The 24,977-nt window shown below is 55.6% G+C and overlaps 2 protein-coding genes across 6 annotated transcripts in view; both read right to left on the bottom strand.

The window, feature by feature from the left end:
• Positions 1–1,405, bottom strand: part of SPNS2 (SPNS lysolipid transporter 2, sphingosine-1-phosphate) — a 37,504-nt gene extending 36,099 nt beyond the window's left edge. For all 3 annotated transcript variants that reach the window (XR_008682903.2, XM_055404067.2, XM_055404082.2), the window contains exon 1: positions 860–1,405. Coding sequence is in view for 2 of the 3 variants with exons in the window: in XM_055404067.2 (XP_055260042.2) it covers positions 860–1,229 (370 nt within the window). In the remaining variant the exon portion in view is untranslated. The remainder of the gene's footprint in view (positions 1–859) is intronic.
• A 6,704-nt stretch (positions 1,406–8,109) lies between these two features.
• The window catches only part of SPNS3 (SPNS lysolipid transporter 3, sphingosine-1-phosphate (putative)), a 44,190-nt gene continuing 27,322 nt past the window's right edge, over positions 8,110–24,977 (bottom strand). Inside the window, exons 9-12 of one of the 3 annotated variants that reach the window (XM_088828805.1) lie at positions 18,185–18,250; positions 11,854–11,952; positions 11,583–11,754; positions 8,110–10,649 (exon numbers count right to left, since the gene is read on the bottom strand). In XM_088828805.1, the coding sequence (XP_088684931.1) occupies positions 10,585–10,649; positions 11,583–11,754; positions 11,854–11,952; positions 18,185–18,250 (402 nt within the window). In that variant the 3' untranslated portion in view covers positions 8,110–10,584. The remainder of the gene's footprint in view (positions 10,650–11,582; positions 11,755–11,853; positions 11,953–18,184; positions 18,251–24,977) is intronic. The other 2 variants (XM_088828806.1, XM_055404032.2) reach the window with 2 other exon arrangements.

The following is a 24,977-nucleotide window of genomic DNA, read 5'->3' as shown; positions in this document are numbered from 1 at the left end:
ACGGAGGAAGAGACCTAAACAACAGCTAAGACCGGCCCAAGGTCACACACCAAGCACAGATGGGCAGATTCGGTGCGAGAACTCAGTTATTCTATAGACCCCTACCCCCTCCCTGAGGAGGCTGGCTCCCGGAGACGCTCACAGAGGACTAGGCAGTCCCTCTCCTGCCCCAGTGGCCTGCGCCCTACCCCAGGCCCCAAGCGACAGAGAAGAGGGGGAAGCGTCTTCAGGCCTCTAGCCAGGGCCAGCTGCAAACCGCATCCTGGGTCCCCAGGCGCCGCGGACCCGCCCCGCCCCTCCCTCCACTCCCCGCAGCCCCAAGCCTTTGTCAGCCACGCGCTCACACGCTCACACACACATCCGCGCCGCCCGCGAGCACACACTTGGTCTCCTCTGGCGCACACCCGCAAGGGGCGCGCGCACTCGCAGCACGCACGCAGGGGAGTAGAGGCGGCGGAGGAAGGAAGGAACTGACCGGCTACGGACGGACAGACCGCCTGGGCTGGGGGAAGGGGAGGAGAGGCCCGGGAACCCGAGGCTGGGGCGGGAGGGGTCGCGAAGGCCATAACGCAGAGACGCAGAGGAGACTCGCAGAAGAGGACAACGGATGGGACGTCAAGGGCTAGCGAGGACGCGCGGGCTATACTCCAGGGGTGGGGACTCCCCCTACCCCTGGCCCGGGGGGTGCGGGGGCGGTCCCAGGATTGGACCAGTAGGTCTTGGGGGCATCACTTGCCCAGTTGTACCTGAGGCGAAGGCCCTTAGGGACCCCACGAAAGGCTTGGATATAGTGGGCCTGCCCCGGGGTACCTCGAGGCAGAGGGTCCTGGTTCTCGGACTGGGTGGGGCACTCGCTCACCTGCTACGGTGTACCTGTCCAGATAGTTGAGCACGTTGCCCAAGCTGAGGATGGCGGCGGCTGCCCCCCGCCCGCGGCCCAAGCTGGCTGGTTTGGGCTGCTGCGCGCCCGGGCCCTTGGCAGCCCCTGCGCAGCCGGGAGTGCTGGGGGTGCTGGGGGGTCCGGAAGGGGCCCGTCTCACGCTGCCCGAGAGCGTCTGCACCTCATCGTCGGCGGTCGCGACTCCAGTGGCGCCCGCTGCCCGCGCCCCGCAGCAACCGCCACCGCCGGCCCCTCGCTGCGCCCCCCGGCGCCGGCGCCGCCGCTCCGCGTCCGCCTCCTCCTCCTCCGCGCCGCCCGCCGCCGCCGAGGCGCATTCCAGGCACATCATGCCGGCCGGGATCGGGGCGGCGGGAGGCGCGGGGGACGCGGGGCCCAGCTTGGGCCCACTCAGTGCGTGTGTGCGCCGAGGAGCCGCCGCTGCACCATCCCGGCCGGGCCCCGTCGGCTCCTGCGCTCCGGCCGGGGCTGCGGCGCTGCCACCGTTTCAGCCCGATGCGCCGCGGTCGCCGCCGCCGCCGCTCTGACAGCTGCGGCCCGGCCCCGCCCACCAGGCCCTCGCCCAATCAGCCCCGGGCTCGGACCACAGCCCCGCCCCACACGTGCTGCCCCCGGGGGGCGGAGAGGGGGCCGGGCCGCCGAGCCCCTCCCGCCCGACGGGGGCGCAGTCACGCCGGAGCCGCGCGGCCGCCGAGGCTGGCGAGGACCCGGAGGGGTTTTGTGGGGAACCACGGAGGTAGGAGCCGCGTGCGGAAAGTAGGACTCCCTGGCACCCACTCAGTGCCCTCCCTCTCCACCCCCTACTGCAGCGGAGAGTCTGGGCGACAGTTGGGGGGCTGGAGCTCAGGGCACGTGGACATCTTGGAGAGAGGGTCTCAGATGATTAAGTCAGGAGCGCGGGTGGGAGAGCCCGTGACCGCCCCAGCAGTTACTCACCCGCCATGATTTAATCACTTCAGGGAGGGCTACTGTAAGAACCGAGAAGCATGATCGGTGGGGGGTTTGGTCCAGGGCTCCACCAGACACAGAAGGTTATGTCGCCCACCTCCCCCATGGAAGCTCAGATCCAGCCCCCAGACTCCCCCTGGACCCTTTCCTGTGTGCGCACCGAGACCCTACCCATGCCCCACAGAGAGGCAGCCCCTGGCAGGGAGAGACAGGGCTCCAACTGGGACACCTTGGAAACAGCGCATTAAAAGGGGGCCTTGTCCCCTGAGGGCCCAGTAACCGCAAGCATCAGGCTTCAGCAGCGCATGACAAAGCCCTGAATGGGAGACAGGAGGCTGGGCCCTAACTCAGTTCTGCCCTGGTGTGTGGCATGACCCTAGACAAGAACCCTAACTGGTGTCAGTTTCTCTCTCTGGGGGTAGATAGGAGGATAGGCTTTAGATGGTCTGGAAGTCCCCTAGGTTCTCCCTTGGGGGAGCGGGGAGCCCCATCCCCCGTGGAGAGTGGCAGGGTAGCTTCTGTATTCAGGATTACATTCTCCACTGTCACCCATCTCAGAGGTGCTGTGGTTCTGGTAAGCTCCGTCCCCCATTCATGTGTTTGCAGCTTTGATTGAAAAGAAAATCCTGTACAAAGGGCTGAGAACAGAATGCTAGAACGAGACGGAGCCTAGGGAACCAGAATTATGTCCTGTGTTCCACATACAGGTTCCAAGGCCCAGAGATGACCCCACCATGGATGTGCAGCTAGCAGGTGCCAGAGTTGGCACTAATCTGGGGTTGGTGCAGTACCTGGGCTGGGAGCTCAGTTCCCACCGCAGGCTGCTCCAGATCCCATATCCATGGGCAGGTGCATCTCGTGAAGGTGTCGGCCACAGTGAGTCATGGCATAGGCAACGGGTGATGTAGCACGAGGCGGCCCTCCCCACGTCCACCCCACTGTCTCTTGTGAGCAGAGTTAATCCTCAAGCTGGTGTTTCTTGGCGCCTTCGAGGTGTGTTTTAAATTCTGCAAAGTGACTAAAAATATGCATCGTCGTGTTGGGTATGAATGACTGTGACGAGAGGGTTAGGAAAACATTTCATTCTGAAAGTTCTTGTGCTGCCTCTTTCCAGCTTGCTGAGTGCAGGCCTGCAAAGCTGGAAGCAGGAAGTTCCACTGGGTGGCCCAGAGTGGCAGGTGATCAAACAGGCAAGGACAGACCTAGGAGCTCTGTGGGGTTGGGACTGAGCCCTGGCACTGACCTTCATAATGGTGTGATGATGCCAGGTAGAGGACAGGGCCCAGCTGGAGGATGTGGCCAGCTGTGGGACTATAGGCAGAAGGTAGAACCATAGCTCTAAGCCCAACACCATGGTCCCCTTCCCACTCCCCCAAATTCCTCATCCTTTCAGCCACAGCCCTGCCCAGGGAGCAATTTTAGCTCTTAACCAGAAAGAGAGACCCAAGGAAGTAGTATACCTAAGGTCACATACCTAGTAAATGATGAAATAAAAGTGTTAAGTTGTGCAGTCGTGTCTGACTCTGTGACCCTATGAACTGTAACCCACCAGACTCCTCTGTCCATTGGATTCTCCAGGCAAGAATACTGGAGTGGGTAGCCATTCCCTTCTCCAGGGGATCTTCCCAACCCAGGGGTGAACCTGGGTCTCCTGCATTGCAGGCAGATTCTTTACTATCTGAGGTACCAAGGAAGCCCAGTAAATGATGAGGCTTGCACTAAACCTTAAGGGTAGGGTGTGTCTACCCACTAATCCAGTATTTCCTCTACTGCCCCACGGGAATGAGGGCAGTAGCTTCTCTTAGCTTCTCCAGGACAGAGCTTCCTCATCAACATAATGGGAGACTGAAGTCAATGATGGCTAAAAGGCCTTCTAATTTCATTCGTTAAGTTTAGACCATAATTTCAAAACAAATAGGGCATAGGACATTAGTGGTTCATGTCCCAAGGGCGAGTATATTTGGGAAATGGTGAGGTAAACATAGAGGATTAGGTTCCCTCACTGAGGAACTGTTCAGAGCCTTTAATCTGAAAGTGTACATCGGGAGTCTCCCATGGGGAGGTATAGGCTGCCATCTGCCCATGTGTATGAGGCCACAGAACATCTTGGAAGATGACTATGGCTTTTCAGAACACACTCAGAGAAATATTGGCTCCCCCAGGTCTGCTAGCTGGGAGCTCAGTCCACCTCGTCTCTGCCCGTCTCCCTACACTGGAGTGTCTCCAGTGCTCAGCCTCAGTCTCCTCCCTGCTCACATGGCACACCCTCCCTCGGCAGCCTCTCACTCATGCTTGGGCTTTCAACAATTATCCACATCCCTAGGACATCCCACCCGCCATCTTTCGATGTGACCTCATCTCCAAATAGTAGGTCTATATGCAGTTTCCTGCACATTCCCCCCAAGATACCCCCAGCACCTTAAACTCAGCACATCCAAGACTGAACTCATCATCTTTCCCCTCAACCTGCTCCCACCCGGTATCATTTATCTCTGACAAATGCCAGCAGCATCCACATTGTTACCAAGCGGGAAACCTAGAAGCCATTTGGAACTCCTCCTTCAACTCCCACTTCTAGGGCCCATCCACTTTTTTCTTAATATCTTCAAATGTCTTCATTGCTCACGGACTTAGCTCTAACCTTTCATGTCTCACTTTGACCCTTTGAAAGCTCAGCAACACCTGTTCCAACATTCCCCTCCAGTCTTTTCTTCATATTTCTTGCCATAATTTTTTAAGTCATACATACAACCCTATCATTACCTTGCATAAAACCTTTCCATGGCTCTCCACTACTATAAGACTAAAAATATCTAAGTTCCTATCTATGAAACAGAAACAGATTCACAGATATAGAGAACAGACTTGTGGTTGCCAAGGGGGTGAGGGGGTGAGAGAGGGATGGAGTGGGAGTTTGGGATTAGCAGATGCAAACTATCATATATAGAATGGATACACAACAAGGTCCTACTGTATATCTTATACCAAACCATAATGAAAAAGAACATGAAGAATATATGTGTGTGTGTGTATGTATAACTGAATCACTTTTCTGTACAGCAGAAATTAACATGATAGTGTAAATCAACTATACTTCAATCAATTTTTTTAAAAATGTCAAAGTTCCTTAACATGGTCTCCAGTAACCCTTCATGACCCATGCCAATCTCCAGCCTCAGATCCTACTGCCCATCTCTCAAAATTACACTCATCCATACTGAAAATGGAGCTCCCTAGACTCACTCATAGTTACGATACTTTCTGGAGCCCAAAGGAATGGCAGGAATTGGGAGCAATCCTCTCTAGTTGCCCCCTACCCTCAACACAAAAGTCTTGTCCTGGTAACAGGACCACGTGTTCAGGACCACGGAGAGCGCCACCTAGGTAACCCCCCTCCCCTGGCTTTTTGGTCTGGTTCTGCCTAGCTCACTCCTCCCACTTGTCCTTCAGAAACCCAGTACAGACACGACTGCCTCCAGGAAGCCCTCCCTGACCTATTTATTGAAATTGTCATTTCCTCTAGGCTACTTGAGTACCCTGTGTACCCCTCCATCGCACCAAACTCATTGTGCTGATTATGTTTGTACATCAGTCCCCCACTCCCCTCTACCAGCCCAACAGATCGTGAGCCTTGAGGGTTCAAACGCTATCTGATTCATCTCCATAATCCAGGGCAGAGGAGGTGGCTCAGAGAATGTTTGTTGAGTGAATGAGTAAATGACATTTAGCAGGTGCGACACAGGAAGTGCGTACTGATTTGCATCATGTATCTGTTGTTCTTCGTGATTCAGAAACCAGCCAGATTCCTCTCCTGGCCCCTCTGAGAAAGGCATTTTTCTCCCTTTTTGATTCCACCCTCCATTAGCATCCATGTGCCATTTACATCCACCCTTTGACTACCTTCTCTACAGGTCACCACCCAAGGGTAGGGAGAGGCCAGCTCCTCTCTGCTCCTGCTGTTGCCAAGCAGGGGACTTGGAGCCCCTCCACCCCCCAGCTCAAACGCTTCATCTCTGCCTCTCCCCTGCTCAGAACAGATGGCTCTGAGTCCCCACTAACACAGAAGTTCCTGTTCTGTTATTTGAACATTTTTAACACTTTCTGATTTATAGAAGCTTTCCTCTCCTTTGATCGTGGACTCGGACTCTCAGAAATGAAGAATCCCTTGAAGGACACTGAGTCTGGCCTCTTCCCTGTCCCATGAGAGGTTGCATCTGAGAGAGGGCCAGTGGCCTGCCCAAGATCACTGTAATAGACACAGTCATTGGTATTTGTGTATATATATATATATATTTTTTTTTTTGATCTCTTTTTCTCTTTTATTGCTGTTTTATTTTGATGCTCTTAAATGCATCCTGGTTTCCTGGTCTTAATGGAGCTATATATAAATCAAGGCATGGGCTAATGATCCAACCAGACTCTCCCATTCAGGGCATTAAATCTTAAGTAGGGTGGAAAAAGGATAGGGAAAAATTGTCTGGAGCTCTGGTGAAGGTCCCCCAGTAAGACGGCCCAAGAGCCCTGGCTCCTGAATCTCCACATAGATGCTGCGAGCTCCTGATGTGCTTCAACAAATCCCCTTCTTGCTTAAGTTATTAGTCAGTTTCTGTTGCTTACCACCCTACAACCTTAACTGACATAGTCCCATTCCTCCCTGTACGGGATAAAGCTTGGCTCCAGCAGCCTCTCACTGCCTCCTGCCAGTTCTGTTAGAGACTGTATTAAACCAACAAGCTCACAGGCTCATCTAGGCATGGAGGAAAGATAAGAGTCTTCAGAGAACGAAACAGACTGATGTCTGGTGCTGCAGGGGAACAAGCCAGGCTTGGAGTGATCATTTCAATGTGTGTGCTCAACCCTCCAAGCCTGAGGTCAGGGTGGAAGAAGAGATTTATCATCCAGAACCTATCAACACCTGCTCTCATGCTCAGACACAGAAATGAGCAGATATGGGTGCATGCACACTGACAGGCACACCTGCATACCTGGAATGACACCTGGGAGCTGGAATGCGACGTGTGTCCAGGAAGCACAATTAACACATGACGTGAGGGCCTCATCCTGCTCAGCAGTGAGGTCCCCCATCAACATTCCCAATGAGTGAGTCCAGAGTATCAGAGACTAGGGTCGCCCAGTAAGTGCCCTTTCGGCCAGAAAGGTGTGTTCTACTGACCATTCCTCCTGCCGAGCCTGAGTGACCGGGCTCTCAAAGATCTATAGCTAGGACCTCAGCACAGCAATGTCTGAGTGACCGGCCCCACTGAGGCAGGGGCTGGCAGCTGAATACAGCTAGGGTTGGGTTGCTTACAGAACAGATACTGTCTCTCCCTCCCAGAGTCCGCCACCCCGGCGCTCCTGCCCTGCCTCAAAACACTTAGGATGATAACATCCTATAAACTCCTGGCGGGGCATTCTGTCTAGCTCAGTCCCAGAAAGCACCACCCTGCCCTGCCTGGCAACCTAAACTCCAGAAAGCGCTTGAGTCAGAAGGGACTACCCTGATTACAGGCTGCAAGCCCCAGCTCAACTGGCACCTGAGCCCTCTGGTCCCAGCCAGTCTCTCCTGCCACCTCTCCCCCGCTTCGAAACACACACACCCCCTCCTGACCACACCACACCTCTCCATGACTCACCACATACCTTCTGCCTCAGCCCCTGTGCCTCTGCCTGTTCCCTCCACCAGGGATTCCCTTCCCCGTACCTTCTCTGGCTATTTACCAGCTCTGAGGTCAACTTCTCACAACTTCTGAGGGATGGAACCGCTTCTTCTGCCTGTAAGTGGTCCTCACTTGGCCCAGCTAAGTGTTTTCCTGTTCCTTCTGGGGCTGTGAGGTCCAAGGGCAGGGTTGGAGTCACTGCCCACCACCTAGATGGGCACTCATTGGTACCAACGTGTTTCTGGAACTGGCATAAATTAGATTTCTGATCTTTCTCCCCAGCCCCTGGACTCAAGCTGAGGAGGTGGCAGCCGATGACCCTCAGGAAGCCCTTGCCCATTTCCTGGGAGCTGAGTCTCAAAGGGGTCCTCCCCAGGACTGTAGGGAGAAGGTTCAGACCCTGGAGCTAGGCTTCTGTGGACCCGGTCCATGAGAAATCACAAGGTATATCTCTGGGTCAGGAAGATACCCTGGAGAAGGGAATGGCTACCCACTCCAGTATCCTTACCTGGAGAATCCCACGGACAAGGGGAGCCTGGCAGGCTACAGTCCATGGGGTCTCAAAGAGTCGGACACAACTGAGTGACTAACAGGCTAGAAAAACCACATGCAACACACCTCTTAAATACAGCCAGAGAGTCTGAAGCTCAGGGAGGACAGAGTGGCCCGGGTCACACAACCAGTGAATCCCACACTGACTGCCTCCTTCTCAGGAGAAACCAAGTATGATATTGTCATTTATAACAAGAAATATATGTTTGGCTGCTCATCCTGTTTCTGGCATTGAGCTCCTAAAACCCTTGGAGTTTGCTAGGTGATGAGATCCTAAAAGTGTCTGTTTGTTAGGTGACTTCTGGAACTCACCTAAGGACAAGGCTAAGAGCAAACCCTGCAATTAGAAGGTTGGAACTTTCGGTCCCAACCCTGCCCCAAAACCACCTCTGGGGAGGGGAGGGAGGCTAGAAATTGAGATCACACTCCAGTGGCCAATGGTATAATCAATCATGCCTGAGTAATGAAGCTTCCATAAAAATCCAAAAGGGAAGTGTCCAGAGAGCTTCCAGGTTGGTGAACACATGGATATCTGGGAAGAGTGGAGGCTCTGTGCCCTTCCCCCATACCATACACTGGCTGGGACCAAAGGCTCAGATGCCAGATGCTCAGATGTCCTACACATCTCTTTTATCGGGCTATTCCTGAGTTCCATCCTTTGTAATAAACTGGCAAGTAAGTGGGTTTCCTAAGTTCTTGAGCACATTAATGGAACCCCAGGAAGGGGTTGTGAGAACCTTGGGTTTACAGCCACTCACCACCTGGACTTGTGGTTGGCATCTGTAGTGTGGGACGGGCCTGGCAGGGAATAGTCTTGTAGGACTGAACCCTTAACCTGTGGAATGTGATGTTCTCTGGGTAGATAGGGCCTCCCTGATAGCTCAGTTGATAAAGAATCGCCTGCAATGCAGGAGACCCCGGTTCAATTCCTGGGTTGGGAAGATCTGCTGGAGAAGAGATAGGCTACCCACTCCAGTATTCTTGGGCTTCCCTCGTGGCTCAGCTGGTAAAAAAATCTTCCTGCAATGTGGGAGACCTGGGTTTGATCCCTGGGTTGGGAAGATCCCCTGGAGAAGGGAAAGAATACCCACTGCAGTATTCTGGCCTGGAGAATTCCATGGACTATATAGTCCATGGGATTGCAAAGAGTCAGACACAACTGAGTGACTTTCACTCACTCACTGGGTAGACAGTGTCACAGTTGAACTGAATTGCAAGATACCCAGCTGAGATCAGAGGATTGCTTGGGGCTGTGGGAATGACCCTCTCCCTCCCAGCCCATGTTGTACGTGGGAGCAGAACCCTAAACAAGGACCCTCAGGCATCGTTTTTCTTGCAATCTCAGAGCCAGCCCATTTCATGAGATCCAAGCATCAGATGGTGGGGGGCGGGGGCAGGCAGTCAGCCTGATGATGGCTGCTCCAGAGGGAGGGCTGAGACTTGGGGAGGTTGGGGGTGGCAGGTGTGGGTTGAGCTGGAGAGTCCAGCTCCTGGAGCTTGTCCCCTCCAAACTGAGGGGCAGGGAGGACACCATAGAGGGCAGGGAAGGAGCAAACAAGGGTCAGGAGGTGAGTGTGAGTCTGGGTCACTGCTCTGCACACAGCCGCTGAGAGGCAGACCCAGCGGCAGCGATCAGAAAGTGAACAGTGATTGCCTGGCTAGGCACCAGGGTAGAGGGCGAGACGCTTATGCTCATGGCGGAAAGAACATGCTTCCTCACTGCTACCCGCCTGGAAGCTGCTGATCTCCTGCAGGGCCTGCTGCGCCCAGCTGCTCTGAACCCAGTGAGTCCCACCAAGCCGGCCCTCCCCATGGGGGAGGGGCAGGCATGGAGAGCAAGGCACTCATGCACAGCCATGCGAGCCCCCCAGCATGGGTCTGAGGCAGCTGGGTCACTGCAGGCAGAGGATTTCCATGGATCTTGTGGCCACACCCCGACACCAGCACCCGAGTAGAGACCTATCTTCCAGAATACTGATTCAGCCCCCATCTTGAGTTCAAAGGGTGATGCACACAGAGCGGTGTCCCATGCCCTCCCAATCCTGCAGAATGGGAAGCAGGGTCAAAGTGGGCAGTCCAGGGTGGGCACGCCTAGAGGCCCATGCTGAGCAGCCGTGCATCCTCCACCCAGACTGCCCACCTCCTCCTCTCCGGCTCCTGATCCCAGCAGAGACACCTTGAGGCTATAAATAACATGATTGTCTAAAGGTCTATATCCACGGGCTTTGTACTGGCCACACTTTAATCGGGCCTGCTGGCAGCCAGGATGAGGATTCCGGGCTGAAGTGAGTGGCCTCGTGCTGGGTGCAGGCATAGGCTCAGGCTTCCCGCGGGGGTTGCTGACAGCTCAATTCCCAGTCCAGCCACAGGCGCTGCCAGCTCTCCAGCTGGGAGCGAAGAAACGGCAGGTGCAGCTCGGCCAGGGTCCTGAAGCCACAGTCAAAGGTGGGCAGAGGCACTGATCCGGTGGAGGTCACCCAGAGGGGTACAGACAGGGCAGGTGGGACCTCCTCGCTGCCAGGCAGGGCCTCAGGGGTCCTCTGGGGAGGCACCCCTGCCAGGAATCAGGCGTTGGTTCTCGCTCTCAAGGATCCCTGTGGGCGGAAATCACTTAGCCAGCCCCAAAGGAGGCAGAGGTGTTTGGGGGCCATGCCTGGGCACAGTCTGCCACAAAATCCTCCAGCTTCTGTTCTCAAAATAAATTCCATATCAGACCTGTTCTCCCCACCTTCAATGCCACCACCATGGTCCCAGTCCCTCTGCTCTCCCCTGATGGCTACAGAACCTCCCTTTGGCCTCCCTGCTTCAACACTGACCACCCCCACCCCGCCAGTCTGCTCTCAACACAGTAGCACCACAGTGGTGCTTTTATGATGTCAATCAAACACCTTGGGGCCTGTGCCCTGGAAAGCCCACAGCAGCTCCTATCTCACTTAGTGTTAAGGACTCAATCTCTACAAAAGCCTTCAGTCCCCCCACGCTCTGGTCCTCGTACTGTCATCCTCGTCTCTGCCGCTGGCCCCCCTTCAGCTCCTGCTTCAGCCACAGCGGCCTTCTTGCAGGTCCTCAAACAAACCAGTACATTCCTACCCCAGGCCCTTTGCACAAGCTCTTCCCTCCACCAGGAGCACCTTCCCCCAAACAGCTGCACAACTCAGTCCCTCCTCCGAATCTTTGCTCCAAGGTCACTTTGCAGTGAGGACCTCTCTGACCACCCTTTCAAAAACTGCAACCTGCCCCCACCTGTTCCTCTCTCCCCACATTCCTGCCTTATGCCTCTCATAGCACTTATGACCTCAGACACACTGTCTTTTATGGTTTCTGTTTGTTTCTTGTTTCTCTTCACATGGGCTTGGACTTGATGTTCACTCCCCAGGATCTGCAATCTTGCCTGGCACATAGCAGGGGGGTAATAATTATGTGTGCATGAATGAATGGATAAGTTAATAAATTCAGGGGGTGGCCAGTGCTCTTTGCTCCTATAGTGTCAGCCCTGAGCCCGGCATGGGTGCAAAGGAGCAGGGTACCTGTGCCAGACTGCTGAGCCTGGGCCTGGTCTCTCTCCAGGTACAGCGCCGTCAGCAGGAAGCAGCCGCCGCCCAGGGCGATGACGAAGGCGCAGCACAGGAAGCTCTGTTGAAGGCTGAGGAAGCGCTGCAGGTAAGTGTCGGGGCGCCCCGCCCGCAGGGCGCTGGAGATCTGCAGAGGAGAGAGGCTGGGTCTGCCGGGCCCACCAGGAAGCCAGCAGGCCTCCAAGTGCAGCCCTTCCCTGGAGCCCCACCACCCAGCCGGCCTTACAAGTCCCGTGAGGTAGGGGCTGCCGGCGTCTCCCAGGATGTGGCCCACTGTGATCTGAAGCGCCTCAGCTGTCGCCCGGCACCTGGGTACCACCACCGACTGCAAAGCAAGAACACGAGGGGAGGCCCCTGAGCGAGGACAGGGAGTAGGCGGCCCCTCAGGCCCTCTGCTGTCCCCCCGCCAAGGCCCTGCCTGGTGGGGCCACAGGCTGGCCGAGAGAGTAGGCTGGCAGGGGGCCAATGACCCCAGTGCCTGAAGCCCCACCACTGAGACATTAGCCTCTCAGAGTCTCAGGAAGGCTCGCCAGCCCCCCAGGATGGAGCTGCCAGGCCTCTAACGAGGGCCATCCCTCTTAAGGGTTTGCTCTTGAACCAGGGGCCCCAGGCATGGCTGTGACAACAGTGAGGGGGTGGGCGTGTCCCAGGTCAGGGGCGCGGAAGGCAGCAGTGTGGGTGCACAGCCAGGTGCCTATATACGTGGGCACCCAGGTGGGGTGGTGTGGAGGGCTCAGTCTCTCTCTCAGGAAGCCCGTCTGGGCAGAAACCAAAGGCAGCCTTGCTGAAAAGGCCCTCCTGGAAGGGGACAGGGAGGTTAAAGATATGAATTCTGGAGTCAAACTGTCTGGGTTCCAATCCCATACCCCCCACTCACTAGCTGTCGGACCCTGGGCAAGTCACCACCTTTCTGTGCCTGAGCCTCCTCATCCCTATATGGGGATAATAATGGGACCCACATAAAGGGTTACTTTCATGATCATTCCTCATCCGGGATCTGAGGACATTAGGCTGAAATAAACTGAACCTGCTGTGCCTCCTGCTTGGCAAGCCTTCCCCTCTCTGCTCCAACTGGAGCATCCCATTCGTCCTTCAGGACTGACCTTCAAGAAGGTCACCTCCTCTTGAAGCCTTCCCAGAGTTCAGGTGCCTGCCTTGAGCTCCCACAGTCCCTGTGTGCACCCCTAACTGAAGGCACATCCCCCACAGCTGGAACGGTTCATTGCCCTCCTCCCCTTACCCTTACATGGTCTGGCAGCAAAGCTCCTGCCTAATTTCTCTTGGGGTCCCTGGGGCTTCAGCAAGGCACCAGGCACGGAAGGGACTAGCTGATAGCTTGCCAACTAAACAAGTCAAGTAGAATCATCTTGGAGACTGATCCCAGGAGAAACCCTGCTAGAACCCAGAGCTGCAGCGAGAGGATAGGAGTGAGGCAGGAGGTTCAACCAGAAGCCACAAGGTCACACGGTCCCAACAGGACATCCATGGGGGAGCTTCCCACACCAACGCCTTATTCCCAAGGCCTAGTCGGCCATAATCTGAGCCCATCAGACAATAATAACAATATAATAATTATTATAATAATAATTACTGACATTCATTAAGTGCTTCCTGTATGCATTTTATATATCTCATATATTTTTGTAATATATCCACTCAAGCAACCCATGAGGGAGATACAATTCCTATCCACTATTACAAATGATGAAACCCTCCGCAGAGAGGGTAAGTAACTTGCCCAGGGTCACCCAGCCAGCAAACAGTGGGGCTACGATGTGATCCCAGGCCTTCTTCTCCAGCGTCTGATGCTTGATCATCCTGCTGTTAAAAGCAAAAAGGAGCCTTTCCAGCAATATTTACATGTTTGTTACAGAAGGTTTGGAAAACAGTGAGAAGAACCAAGCAGACAAGCTCACCTCAAGCCCTGCAAGTGGGGAACTGGCAAGGAGGGCAGAGAAGGGGACTCCAGACAGGGGACAGTGTGAGCCAAGGTGTAAGGCCGGAGCCGCAGGACGGAGAGAGGGGTTTGTGGGTGGGCAGCACAGAGCAGCAGAAGTCACTCTTGAGGGTGACCGGCTGTTCCTGGAGTCACTGGCACTTAGCCACTCTGTCCAGGTGGTGAGAGAAGCTGGGCCTCCCACCCATCACCAGGACCTGCCAACAGGCCCGAGGAGGAGCTGACCACAGCTTTGCACCTTCCCCAAGTGCTTCCTTCTCACCCCATAATTATGTGATTACTCACTGGTGGTTCTGGGCAGAAGGCAGGGCCTCCTAGAGACAGCAGTCCCCAACCTTTTTGGCACCAGGGACCTGTTTCATGGAAGACAGTTTTTCCACGAATGGGGCGGGGGGTGGTTTCAGGATGATTCAAGCACATTATATTTACTGTGCACTTTATTTCTATTTTATTACATCAGCTCCACCTCAGATCATCAGGCATTAGATCCAAGAAGTTGGGGACCCCAGTCCTAGAACATGGGCTCTGAATATCCAAAAAAGTCCATGCAGGGGCCAGGGCTGCTTGGAGAGAGAAAGTTCCCTTCCTCCCCTCCCAGGAACTCCAACCTGCAGGACCCAGACCGGCTCCAGCTGCCAGTGGCAGGGAGGTCGGTCTCCCCTACCTGTTCTGAGTCCCCAGGGTCTCCACATAGCCAGGGGCCAAGGCTGGGCCTCGCCAGCAGCTGGAGAGCCAGGCAGGTAATTTTAGAAGCTTAGAGGCTTTTGGGTTCCCAAAATTCCAGGCTCACTCTATTCGGAGACAAAAACACCTCTGTTTTTGACTCGCCCTTCTTAGAAGAGCTGTTCCCTTTATAGCCCGGGGCATAACCAGCGCCAATCAAGGGCCCGCAGAAAGTCGGAGTGGCAGTCACCAGGTGCAAACTTCCTGGCAGCCTGCCTCACGCGCCCCAACTCAGCCCTCACACCCAGACACCCCTGGGAGGGTGAGACAGACAAGTGAGCAGACGGCTACCTAGGGGCAGAAGGCAGAGCAGGGAAGCATAGAGACGCACAGGTGGAGGGAGAACTGGAGGGTGATGATCCCCCAGGGAAGGGGGATCTGCTGAAGAGGTGGGAGGTGATCCCGGTGGCAGGATTCCAGCATCCCAGAATACAGACCTGGGAGAGGGAGCGAGTCCCCCTTCTGCCCGACTTCTCACAGCTGGGGATGGGTAAACTAGAGGGGGGCCCAGAAAGAGGAGGGGGGGAAGGGAGCTGGAGACACCATCAGTGGGTTGGGGGAGATGGGAAGTTCATTTGGGGATACACGGTCTCCAGTCTTCCAGGGCGCAAGGCCATCTGAGGCCCAGCCAGGCTAGTGGGGAGGTCGCGGACGAGAGTCTGAAGTGGGTCTTGGCTGTGATAAGCCAGGATCCCTTTTATTAACCGAGCCACCAAGAGGCAGGGGTTTCCCAGGATGCAAGGAGTGAGCTGCCCATCAGAGGGGTATGTAAACAAGGGGGTGGACGGCACTGGTCAGAATTTTGCAGACAGTTCATTAGTTGGAGAGCTGGCTGCACTAGAACTGTGTCCTCCAGGGCATTCTGAGGAGCGGCTCCACCAGGATCACGCAGAACAATTCAAGACCAATGCAGATCCCTGGGCCCCAACACAGACACAACTGAATCAGACTCTGAGCATGGAGGGCCGGGAAAATGAATTTGTAATGAAAGTGAAGTGAAAGTGTTAGTCACTCAGTCATGTCCGACTCTGTGTGACCCCATGGACTGTAGCCCACCAGGCTCCTCTGTCCATGGAATTCTTCAGGCAAGAATACTGGAGTGAGTAGCCACTGTTCCCTTCTCCGGGGAATCTTCCCAACCCAGGGAATGAAATTTGTAATAAGCTCCTCTAAACCTGATTCTTATGCTCAATCAAGTTTGAGAACCACTGAAGAGTCCCTGAAGTCTCTTCCCCAGAGAGAATCTGGACTCTCCCCACTGCGGATAAGCAGATCAAAGAGAGCTATGTCTCTGAGGCAGGACCGCTGTGGGGGCCCGTGGAGCCCACAACGACCCCCTCAGGGACACAGGCTTAGCTCTCTCGGCCCTTGTAGCTGGGGTTTAACTGATCGGTACTGCCTTTCTGTTAAATACCTACTGCACATTTGAGCACACCAAGGCCAGCCAGAGAGAGGGGCAGAGCTGGGAGTGGAAGCAGGTGGACCATTCCGGAATCCTGGCTCCTGGGCTCCGCTGCCCTCTCGCCTTCCGGGCCTCAGATGAAATGACAGCCAGCAAGGACCTCCCTGAACTTCATGCCACACCAGCGTCCCCACACTTCCTGCCCCAGCCCCACTAACCCCTGCCAGTCTCTCTCTCCCCATCTCCCAGCGGCCTCGTCTCTAGAAAAGCAGCACTCGCTACCTATGACCCCCCAACTCCAGGGGCCTTCCTCTCTTCCCCTGTCTCCCCTGTGCAGCTTCTCATAGGCACGTCTACTCACTGGGCTACCCTCCAGCCTCATCACCTCTCACCCTTTCCCAGCCTGCTCCCGGTCTGCCCCTCCACACCACAGCTCCGGCCCCCGCAGCGGCCCCTGCACTGGCATTTGGCTTGAGACCCCTCCCTTCTGGAGCCCCTCCCCCGCTTTCTGCCTGGAGACTGAGCACCAAGAACGGCAGAGACGTGGTCCAGCTCCGGCCAACAAAGTGTCACAAAGCTGTCCCTCCCGCGAGGCTTTGGGAAATTGGGGAGGCCGGGGAAGAGGCGCTAGAAGCCTCCCTGGGTTGACAGGCCCCACTGAGCTTTGGGGGCTGGACGCCTCTAAGCCAGGGGAGGAGCAGGAGGAGCAGCAGGTGGGCTGGGTCCAGTCTTGCCCCCTGGGCGGTACCCGCACACTCCCCAGCACCACCAGATGGGTCAGACTATGGTTGACTGGCCCCCTCACCTCTCCTCTCCCTACCACCCACTCCCTGACCCCTGCCCCCAACCCAACCCTTTGTAACGTGGCGATACAAAGAGGCCAGCTCTGCCAGGTTAATCATTCCTGCAAACACAGACCACGGGCAGGCGCAGTCTTCACATATCTGTGGGGCTGTCATGTGGAGCAGGAACAGGGCTGAGGGGGTGGCGGAGGAAGCTGTGCGGGGGCCAGGTTTCAGAGGACAAGCTGTGTTGGGGGTGGGGGCAGGTCATCGCCCTGTGCCTACAAGTGGGCAGCGCACTCGGGGCAAGCTTTGCCAGCATAATCCCATACACTGAGGGCTTTCCCTCAGGCCGTCTTGCTCATCCCGCCAGGCCAGTTATGATTGCCCCTTTTTATAGGCAAGGAAACTGAGGCCCAAGGCCGTTCAGCAGGTCTGTGGCTGAGTCTGGGCTGGAGCCCAAGTCTCCTGTCTGGAGGGAGGAAAAGAAAAGAGCCGACAGCCTTGCAGCTGATACACTCACCCGGGAGTCACAGACAGGATAGCGCTGTCTACACCCGCTAGCCTGGGTCAAAGGAAGAGCCAGAGCATCTAGACAGAGAGTGAGCCTCCTGTCCACAGCAGTATTCAAGCAGGTTTTGTTGGCTAATTACATGACTACACTTCCCCACAGCCCTTTCAAACTCAGATTCCAGAATGCCAGGATTTCTTTAGGAGATGGAAGATGAGAAAGTAGGAACCGCTGATTTATTACCAGAACCCCAGCCAGCATTCCCTGTCCTAGGCACAGGGCACAAGCTTTACAGGGATCATCTTCTTTCACCCTCACCATAATCCAGGAGGTCTTTTCATCCCCATTTTCCACCCAGGGATACTGAGGCTCAGCGACACAAAGTGACTTGCCTAGGTCACACAGAGTTAGTAAGTGGCAGAAGCAGGGCTGACACCCAGGTTTGTGCACCCGGCTTCGTGCCCCTGCACTGGACCACCCTCAGGACAGCTCTGGTTCCCTCGTGCCCAGTGCTGGACCATGCTGGACTGCCAGGAGATAGGAAGAGGGCTCTCGGGGTGTCGCTAGGTTGGGGACCCTGTGTAATCCACAAGGGAGCAGGGAGGCTGGATGGACAGTGTGAGCCTCCGGGAGGGTCGTGCTAGACTCTGGACCTACCATCATGTGGTCAGGACAGTATCAGGACTCACTGTAGCCTGAGCCTTGCAGCCCATGATATGGGAGCTGGGGTGGCCTGGACCCACCTGGGCTTGGTGTCCCCGAAGTCCAGCATCCCTGACTGTATACCCAGTGTAGAGGCCAAGGAGACCACTTGATGAGAAGGACTGCAGTCAAGAAATAGGGGCAAAGAAAGAGGCCTGGAGTCAAAAAGCCTAGGTCCCAGCCCTGGCTCAGTGCCTCTGTGGGCTATATGACCTTGGTCCAGGCCCCTGCCCTCTCTGAGCCTCCATGTGCTTACCAACAACACAAAAGTGATGGTCAGTGGATACGTTTGAGAGTGTCAGGGAGGTCCCTGGTCCAAGGTAACTGCTTGCTGACCTCAGTCCCTGACCCCATGGTCTCTGAAGCCCCACCTGACTTCTGGGCCACTCAACAGCAGAAGTCTGGCCCTGAGCAGGGCAGACCCAGCTGCCCCCGTTCAACGCCCCAGGACCAGCCCTCTGCCCTGACCCCCACACCTACCAGCAGGATGTCAGCAACCACCGCCCAGTTGCAGGACAGGAGCAGCTCCCCGAGGGCCAGGAACACCTGTGCACACAGGGGGTCAGGATGAGGCTCCCTGGATTTCAGTCACCAGCCCCTCCCCGTGGTGTCTTCCCACCTGTGCAGAGGGAGACTAGTCTGCACACAGGAAGCCCCATCAAGAGTTCCTGGGGTGGGTGAGGTCTGCAACTGTTATCCCAGTGGCAGCAGCCTGCAGAGTGAGTGGTAGGAATGCTTTAGTTGCGAAGTCATGTCAGACTCCTGCAACCCCACGGCTGTAGCCTACCAGGCTCCTCTGTTCACAGGATTTTCCAGGCAAGAATACTGGAGTGGGTTGCCATTTCCTTCTGCAGATCTTCCTGACCCAGGGATCAAACCTGCGTCTCCTGCGTTGACAGGTGGATTCTTTATCACTGAGCCACCAGAGAAGCTCCCAGAGTGGGTAGAAATTCCCATCTGGGCAGATGGGCAGCCATGACCCAGAGAGGAGTTAGGGCCCAGGCCTTGGAAGAGCACGTCCCTTGATGGATGGGCCCCAAGGCCTAGTACCTGAGGTCATCCAGGGTAGCATTCAGGACTTCCAGGCCACTTTTTATTTATTTATTTATATTTGACTGCACTGGGTCTTAGCTGCAGCACGTGGGATCTTTAGTTGCGGCATGTAAACTCTTAGTTGTAGCATGTTGGATCTAGCTCCCTGACCAGGGATCAAACCCAGACCCCTGCATTGGGAGCACAGAATTTTAGCCACTGGACCACCAGGAAAGTCCCTCCCAGATCACTTTTATAGGTGGGGAAACAGAGAAAGGTACAGAGCCTGCTCTGGCCTTGCCCACCCCTCCCACTTTGTTTCCCTAAGGCCTGTGTACACTAAGGAGGTACCTACTGCATGCCAGCCAGACCACCCAAACCAGGCATCCCATCCACAGCCCCTCCCAGGCCTTCTCCTTCCCAGTTCCCTGGAGCATCACACAGGGAGGTGAGCAAGGCTAAGACAAAAAACTGCCTGGATCAGGGCTTGTCTGAGGTCATCAGCTGGCCAAGGACAAAGCCAGGCTGACACATGAGGCGTCCAGCCCCTGTCCGGTGCCCACCCCCACCCTGGGCATCTATGGAGCTCAGAAAACCTGATGTGCCCCCCCACCCCTGCCGTCCTGTTTGCCTATCTGCGGGTGACTGGAGGCCGCTGTGGGCCTGTCTCCCCCAGCTCCCTGAACCACCCCCTACCTCGTGCCAAAGGATTAGGACAATCTTCATTCCACTCACTCAAGAAGAGTTTAATGAGACAGGAAGAAGGAGGGGAAAGCCTCATTTCTCAGAGCTCCTGAGAGCTTATTGCTGGAGTGGAATTAGTCATTCCTGGAGTCACGGGGCTCTGCCCAGGGCAGCCCAAGCTCTGGCACCCAAAAGCCTACAAGCACCCAGGACAGAGGAACCGAAGGGTTACTGCTGGCCCACTGACGACATGCCGGGCCTGTCTACTTTGGTCACCCACCCAACTCTCAGCCACCTCGTAAGACACATGCCATGACTCCCACTTTACAGATGAGAAGGATCAGGCCCAGGTCACATATCACTTTCTGGTGAGCCCCTCACCCCAGTGACAAGATGAGGGACAAGAAGCTGTCAGGGGGCCGGGGGGAGATTCTGAAAGGCCCCAGAAGTTGCAGCGCAGGGCGAGGCTGGTACAAGGGAAGTCAGAGGAAAGCTCAGGATTGGGGAGGGCTTCCAGGTGGAGGTGGCACTGAACAGAGCCCTGAAGGATGGACAGGATCAGGATGGGTCTAGAAGAGCCCCAAGGCCAGGCCAGGCAGAGAACCCAGTGAGCAGAGGCGAGGCAGCCAGAAGGTACCTGCCAGGCTGGGCGGGCAGGAGTGTGGCCAGGGCTGCAGAGAGAGGGCAGGACCTACTGGGGAGGGGACGCAGCAGGGGTCTTCCCCCAGTCTCACCAGGCCTTGGCCCTCCACAAACTGGGGAACTCTTGAGGGCAGGGCGGGCCTCCTGTGGGCCTGGGCTGGGCACCCACAGGGCTAGGAATCAGGAAGTGGCGGGTGGGCGAGTCTTAGGTGGGGCCCAGGCAGGCTGCAGACCTGCATTCCAGCTCGACAGGGTCTGCCAAGCCGGCCTCCTGGGGCCACATGAAAGTGGGGACCGCTCACACCCATCCTCCCCTCGACTCCCACCTCCAGGGCTAGCCAGGCCACTGTCCCCCTCCCCTTCCAGCTCACAGGCCGGGGTCCTACCCTCCACACCCCCTGCGCCAGCCACTCTGAGCTGCTTTCTCTGCTGGGTCTGCGTTCTGCCCCCTGCCCGCCCCCCACACCCACAGGACACACTGAAATACACCTTTTCCTTCCTCCAGCTGGAGCAGGGTGGATCCTGTCCCAAAATAGAGCCGATCAGAGGGAGGCTGCAGCCACAATGGAGCCTTTCAGGCTGAACAAACTGCCGGAGGAGACCAGGTTTCCTCAGACACACCTGGAAACCCACTCCAAGCCACCAAACCCTTGTCTCCACGTGGCAGCTCTGAGGGGCAAAGAGGGGCCCAGCAAGGGAGAGGCCACCTCCTCATCCCATAATTACAGAGCCTCCTGAGGCGCCGCCTGGGCTCAGGGAAGGTCACTCCTTCAAAGAGGTGTGACCCCTAAGAGTAGACAGCTCGGCCCCACCCTGCCACACAGGACTACTCCGAGGAGATCACCACCCCCTGGGCCTTGATTTCTCCAGCCCCACACCCCATCAGGTGCCCCCACAGTGTCAAGAGCTTGTGCTTCTAAAGCTGGGAGAGGGACTTCCCTGGTGGTCCAGTGGCTGAGACTCCATACTCCTGGGTTCGATTCCTGATCAGGGAACTAGACCCCACATGCTGCAACTAAAAAGCCAAATAAGTTTTTTAAAACGAGAATAAAAAATAACCTAGGTGATAACCTCAGTGAGTGCTGTCTGTGTTCCCCACAGGCTGCGTGCAACGGCAAATCACCAGCAAGCTGCACAGGTGGCTTTGCTCCTGGATGGCCCCTGTCCCCGCATCACTCTGGTCAGACACAGACAGAGGGAGGCAGAGAGGCCCTCACACCCTCCAGACACTGATTCTTGTCCATGCTGATCCTAGATGTCCCTCCCTTCTGCCCCCTCCTCCCATCCACTGTCTGGCCTGGGGCAGTCCCTCTTCCTCACTGGTTTCCCAGGCCCCAGTATCCCCCTCCCAACAGCAGCCCCAGAGGGACTTCCAAAAGGGAAATCTGACTCTGCCCTCATCCCCTCAGGACCGGCACATGCTTCCCCTGCACCCCGACTCCATCCCCCGGGCCACAGGGCCTGGGAATGCCACTGGGAGCCTGAGAAGCATGGAGTCCTGCAGTCCCTGGCCTTTTCCATCTCAGACTCAAGAGGATTTCCCCCTCGAGTTGGGGCAGTGATGATGAATATTTCTAGCCTGAGTCACCCCCAGCCAGAGAGGCGTTCACACACACACACACATATGCACTCACACAAAACCACACAAGCACGCACAGACACAAGCATCCTCAAGACCTCACACACACACATGCACTCACACAAAACCACACAAGTACGCACAGATACAAGCATTCTCAAAACCCCTCCCACACACAAACACACACACAAGAGCTCCAACACCCACACACACATACCTAGACCCAAAACCTGAGATACACATGCAAAAGTCACACACCACAAGGAAACACATAAGCAGGTAACAGGGATGACGTTCCAAGTATAAAAACATGTATGGCAAGAGTACCAACCAACCAGATAGTGGCTGACAACACTGATGCAGGCTTGCTGGGGTGAACCTGTTGGAAAACAGCCCAGCATGTACACATGCCTGCTTGTGGTCTCATGACGTGGACAAGAAGTCACACACACACAATCACACAGGCACACACATATGTGCGTGCTAAGTCACTTCAGTTGTGTCTGACTCTTCGCAACCCTATGGACTGTAGCCCGTCAGGCTCCTCTCTCCATGGGATTCTCCAGGCAAGAATACTGGAGTGGGTTGCCATGCCCCCAGGAGATCTTCCCGGTCCAGGGATCGAACTTGTGTCTCTAAATGTCCCCTCCATTGCCAGGCAGGTTCTCTACCACTAACGCCATCTGGGAAGCCCACATACACATATACAGATGCACAAACACACTCTTGTGTTTGCACTCAGGCACCTATACACACATGGACATGCACACTCATACCTTCACACACGCCATCACCCCTCCTTGCGTACACCTGCAGGCACATGTAGGCATGGGCAGGAGCAGGAGAGAAACTGGAACACCTACTCCAGAGAAGACTCAGTCCCTGTGGGGCAGAAAGGACAGTGTCTCCACCTTGGTCCATCTCACTCTTCCAACTGGGTAGTCACTGACCTCTGAACTGCAAAGAATGGGTTCTAGGTGCCCCCAGGAAGGGGGAAGCAAAGGTCTCCCAAAGGCTCATGGAGACTCAGGGAGAGCTAAAGCCGATCCTCCCCTTGCATGGGTCAACTCTTCACCCAGTGTGGCTGAGCCAGTCAGGATGCAGGTCCCCAGCACAGACTGGCCGTCAGCAAGCTGCTGGGCCGGCTGGCACACTTCACCCCTGGGCCTGCCAGCCTATAACTGCAAGAACTGGCTCAGAGCACAAGGGTACCGTCCGGTTCCCAGGGGCCAGCAGCCTGGGAGGCAAGCAGGTGGGGAACGGGCTCCAGTCCTCCTGGAGAACTCTGCTGACACGGCGGGCTCTGCTGCCCATCCAAGAAGAGACAGCTGCTAGCTTCCCGCAGGGACTGGGTCCTCAGAAGAAGGGTAGGTGGGCCTCTCTGAGCCCCTCTGAGGCAGCTGCTGGCAAGTCTCAGTTACTCCAGCTCAAGATACAAGAGAAAATTATCCAAGAAGCCCCCAAGGGCCAAGTGGTAGCAGAGCCCCCTCAACCTGGGGTATCTGCACAGCCCACCAGTCTCGGTAGTGTACATTCAGGAGGCGCCTCCTGCATGCCAGCCAGACTGCCCAGACCAGGCACCCCATCCACAGCCCCTCCCGGGCCTTCCCCATCCCGGACCCCTGGAACATCACAGACAGGTGAGCAAGGTTGAGTCAGTAAACTGTGCTCGGTTCTCAGCCAGGGGTGACAGCAGATCCCAAAACCAACTCTGGAACCCTCAGCTGACCCTGACCACAGCCACAGGGTGGACACACATCCTGGCTGCTCCCTGCCAAGCACCACACAAGGTCCCTTGTTGGCACCAGACTGGGCAGATGTGGGGCCTTCATCCTTGGTCCTTGCTGAGGAATCTCCAAGGCTGAGGAAGGCAGCAGCCCCTCCCGGATGTGAAGGTCTCAGGGACCACCACACTGACTCTGCTTTGTCGTGGTAGCCGCATCTCTCCTTGGGTCACTAGAGAACTCAGAGTTATAACCCAGTTTGGGCTGGAAGGAGCCTAAAGGTCATCTGGAGCAACTCCTGGGCAAGAATGTGCTCAGTCGCTCAGTTGCGTCCGACTCTGCCATCCCACAGACTGTAGCCCACCAGGCTCCTCTGTCTATGGAATTTTTCAGGCAAGAATACTGGAGTGGGTTGTCATTTCCCACTCAAAGGGATCTCCCCAACCCAAGGATCGAACCTGCGTTTCCAGTGTCTCCTGCATTGGCAGGCGGATTCTTTACGACTCTGCCACCTGGAAAGCCCCCACACTACACTTGATCTTAGCTAAAAGGCTGAGAAGTCTTTTGTAAAAATGGAAGGTTGCAATTGCATCACAGACCTCCCATCCCCCAGAAGTAAAAATAAAATAAAATAATGCCAGGGGAAAAAAATGTTTTTCGCCAAAGAAAAGTACAAAGCCTAATGAGATAAGTGTTAACTATTGGCAACCAAGGCAAAAAAATAGATGATTCTAGGGTAGAAAATATAGCCCTTCCTAGCTCTCCCTCTCCAAAGCTATTCTCCAAAACCCCCATATCTGGAGGGAAATAAACTGAGCAGGGGTCCTTTGTTTCCACTCTTAACTGAGACCCAATGGCAAGAGCTGCTGGGGAGAAATGGGTAGAAGCGGAGAAAGCAAATGAATGACATGTTACTGACTTCACGTGAGGCCTAAAAACAGCTCCCATCCCAGAAGAGGGGATACACCCAGTCATTAAGTAGAATGAACCCTGTGACAGAGCATTAACCTAAATCCCAGAAGAAAGAGCAGCGTCCAGGTGTTCTAACAAAGCCACTCCCACCTTACCTGAGCCCTGCAGTTGCCTCCAGTGACAAAACCTAACACTCAGCTCTCAAGCTGCAGCCCCTTTGGGGAAGAGAAGAGTCAGAGAAGGCAGGAAGAGGGTCGAAGCAAACAAAGAGTCACCCACACTACATCACAGCAACTTGACATCAGAGCAGAGCTGCCCACACCCAGGCTGGGTAAAGCAAGCAGCATGTGAACTATGCAAACACACAGAAAAAGAGAAAGAGAGAGGAAAGGAGGAAGCAAAGTGGGGAGGGAAGGAGAAAGACGAACGAAGGGAGGAAGGAAAGAAGAACAGGAAAATAAAGAAAAAAGGGAAGAGAGGATGAGATGCAAAAGGAAGGGGGAAAGAAAAGAGGGAAGAGAAGAAAGGAGGAGGGACGAAGGAAGGGGAAACAGAAGGTGGAGAAGGAAGAAGAAAGAGAGGAAGAAAAAAGAACCCAACCTAGAAGACAAAGGCCAGGAAAAGGGGCAGGAGGAAATCTCTAATAATCGTTCCGAACTAGCTTGCGCTCAGTCGCTTCAGTCGTGTCCAATTCTGCGAC

This window comes from Moschus berezovskii, chromosome 20 (assembly GCF_049115385.1).
Source record: "Moschus berezovskii isolate FMDL1 chromosome 20, NW_MosBer_1.0, whole genome shotgun sequence".
Lineage (NCBI taxonomy): Eukaryota > Metazoa > Chordata > Mammalia > Artiodactyla > Moschidae > Moschus > Moschus berezovskii.
This window is presented reverse-complemented; position numbering and strand designations above follow the sequence as displayed.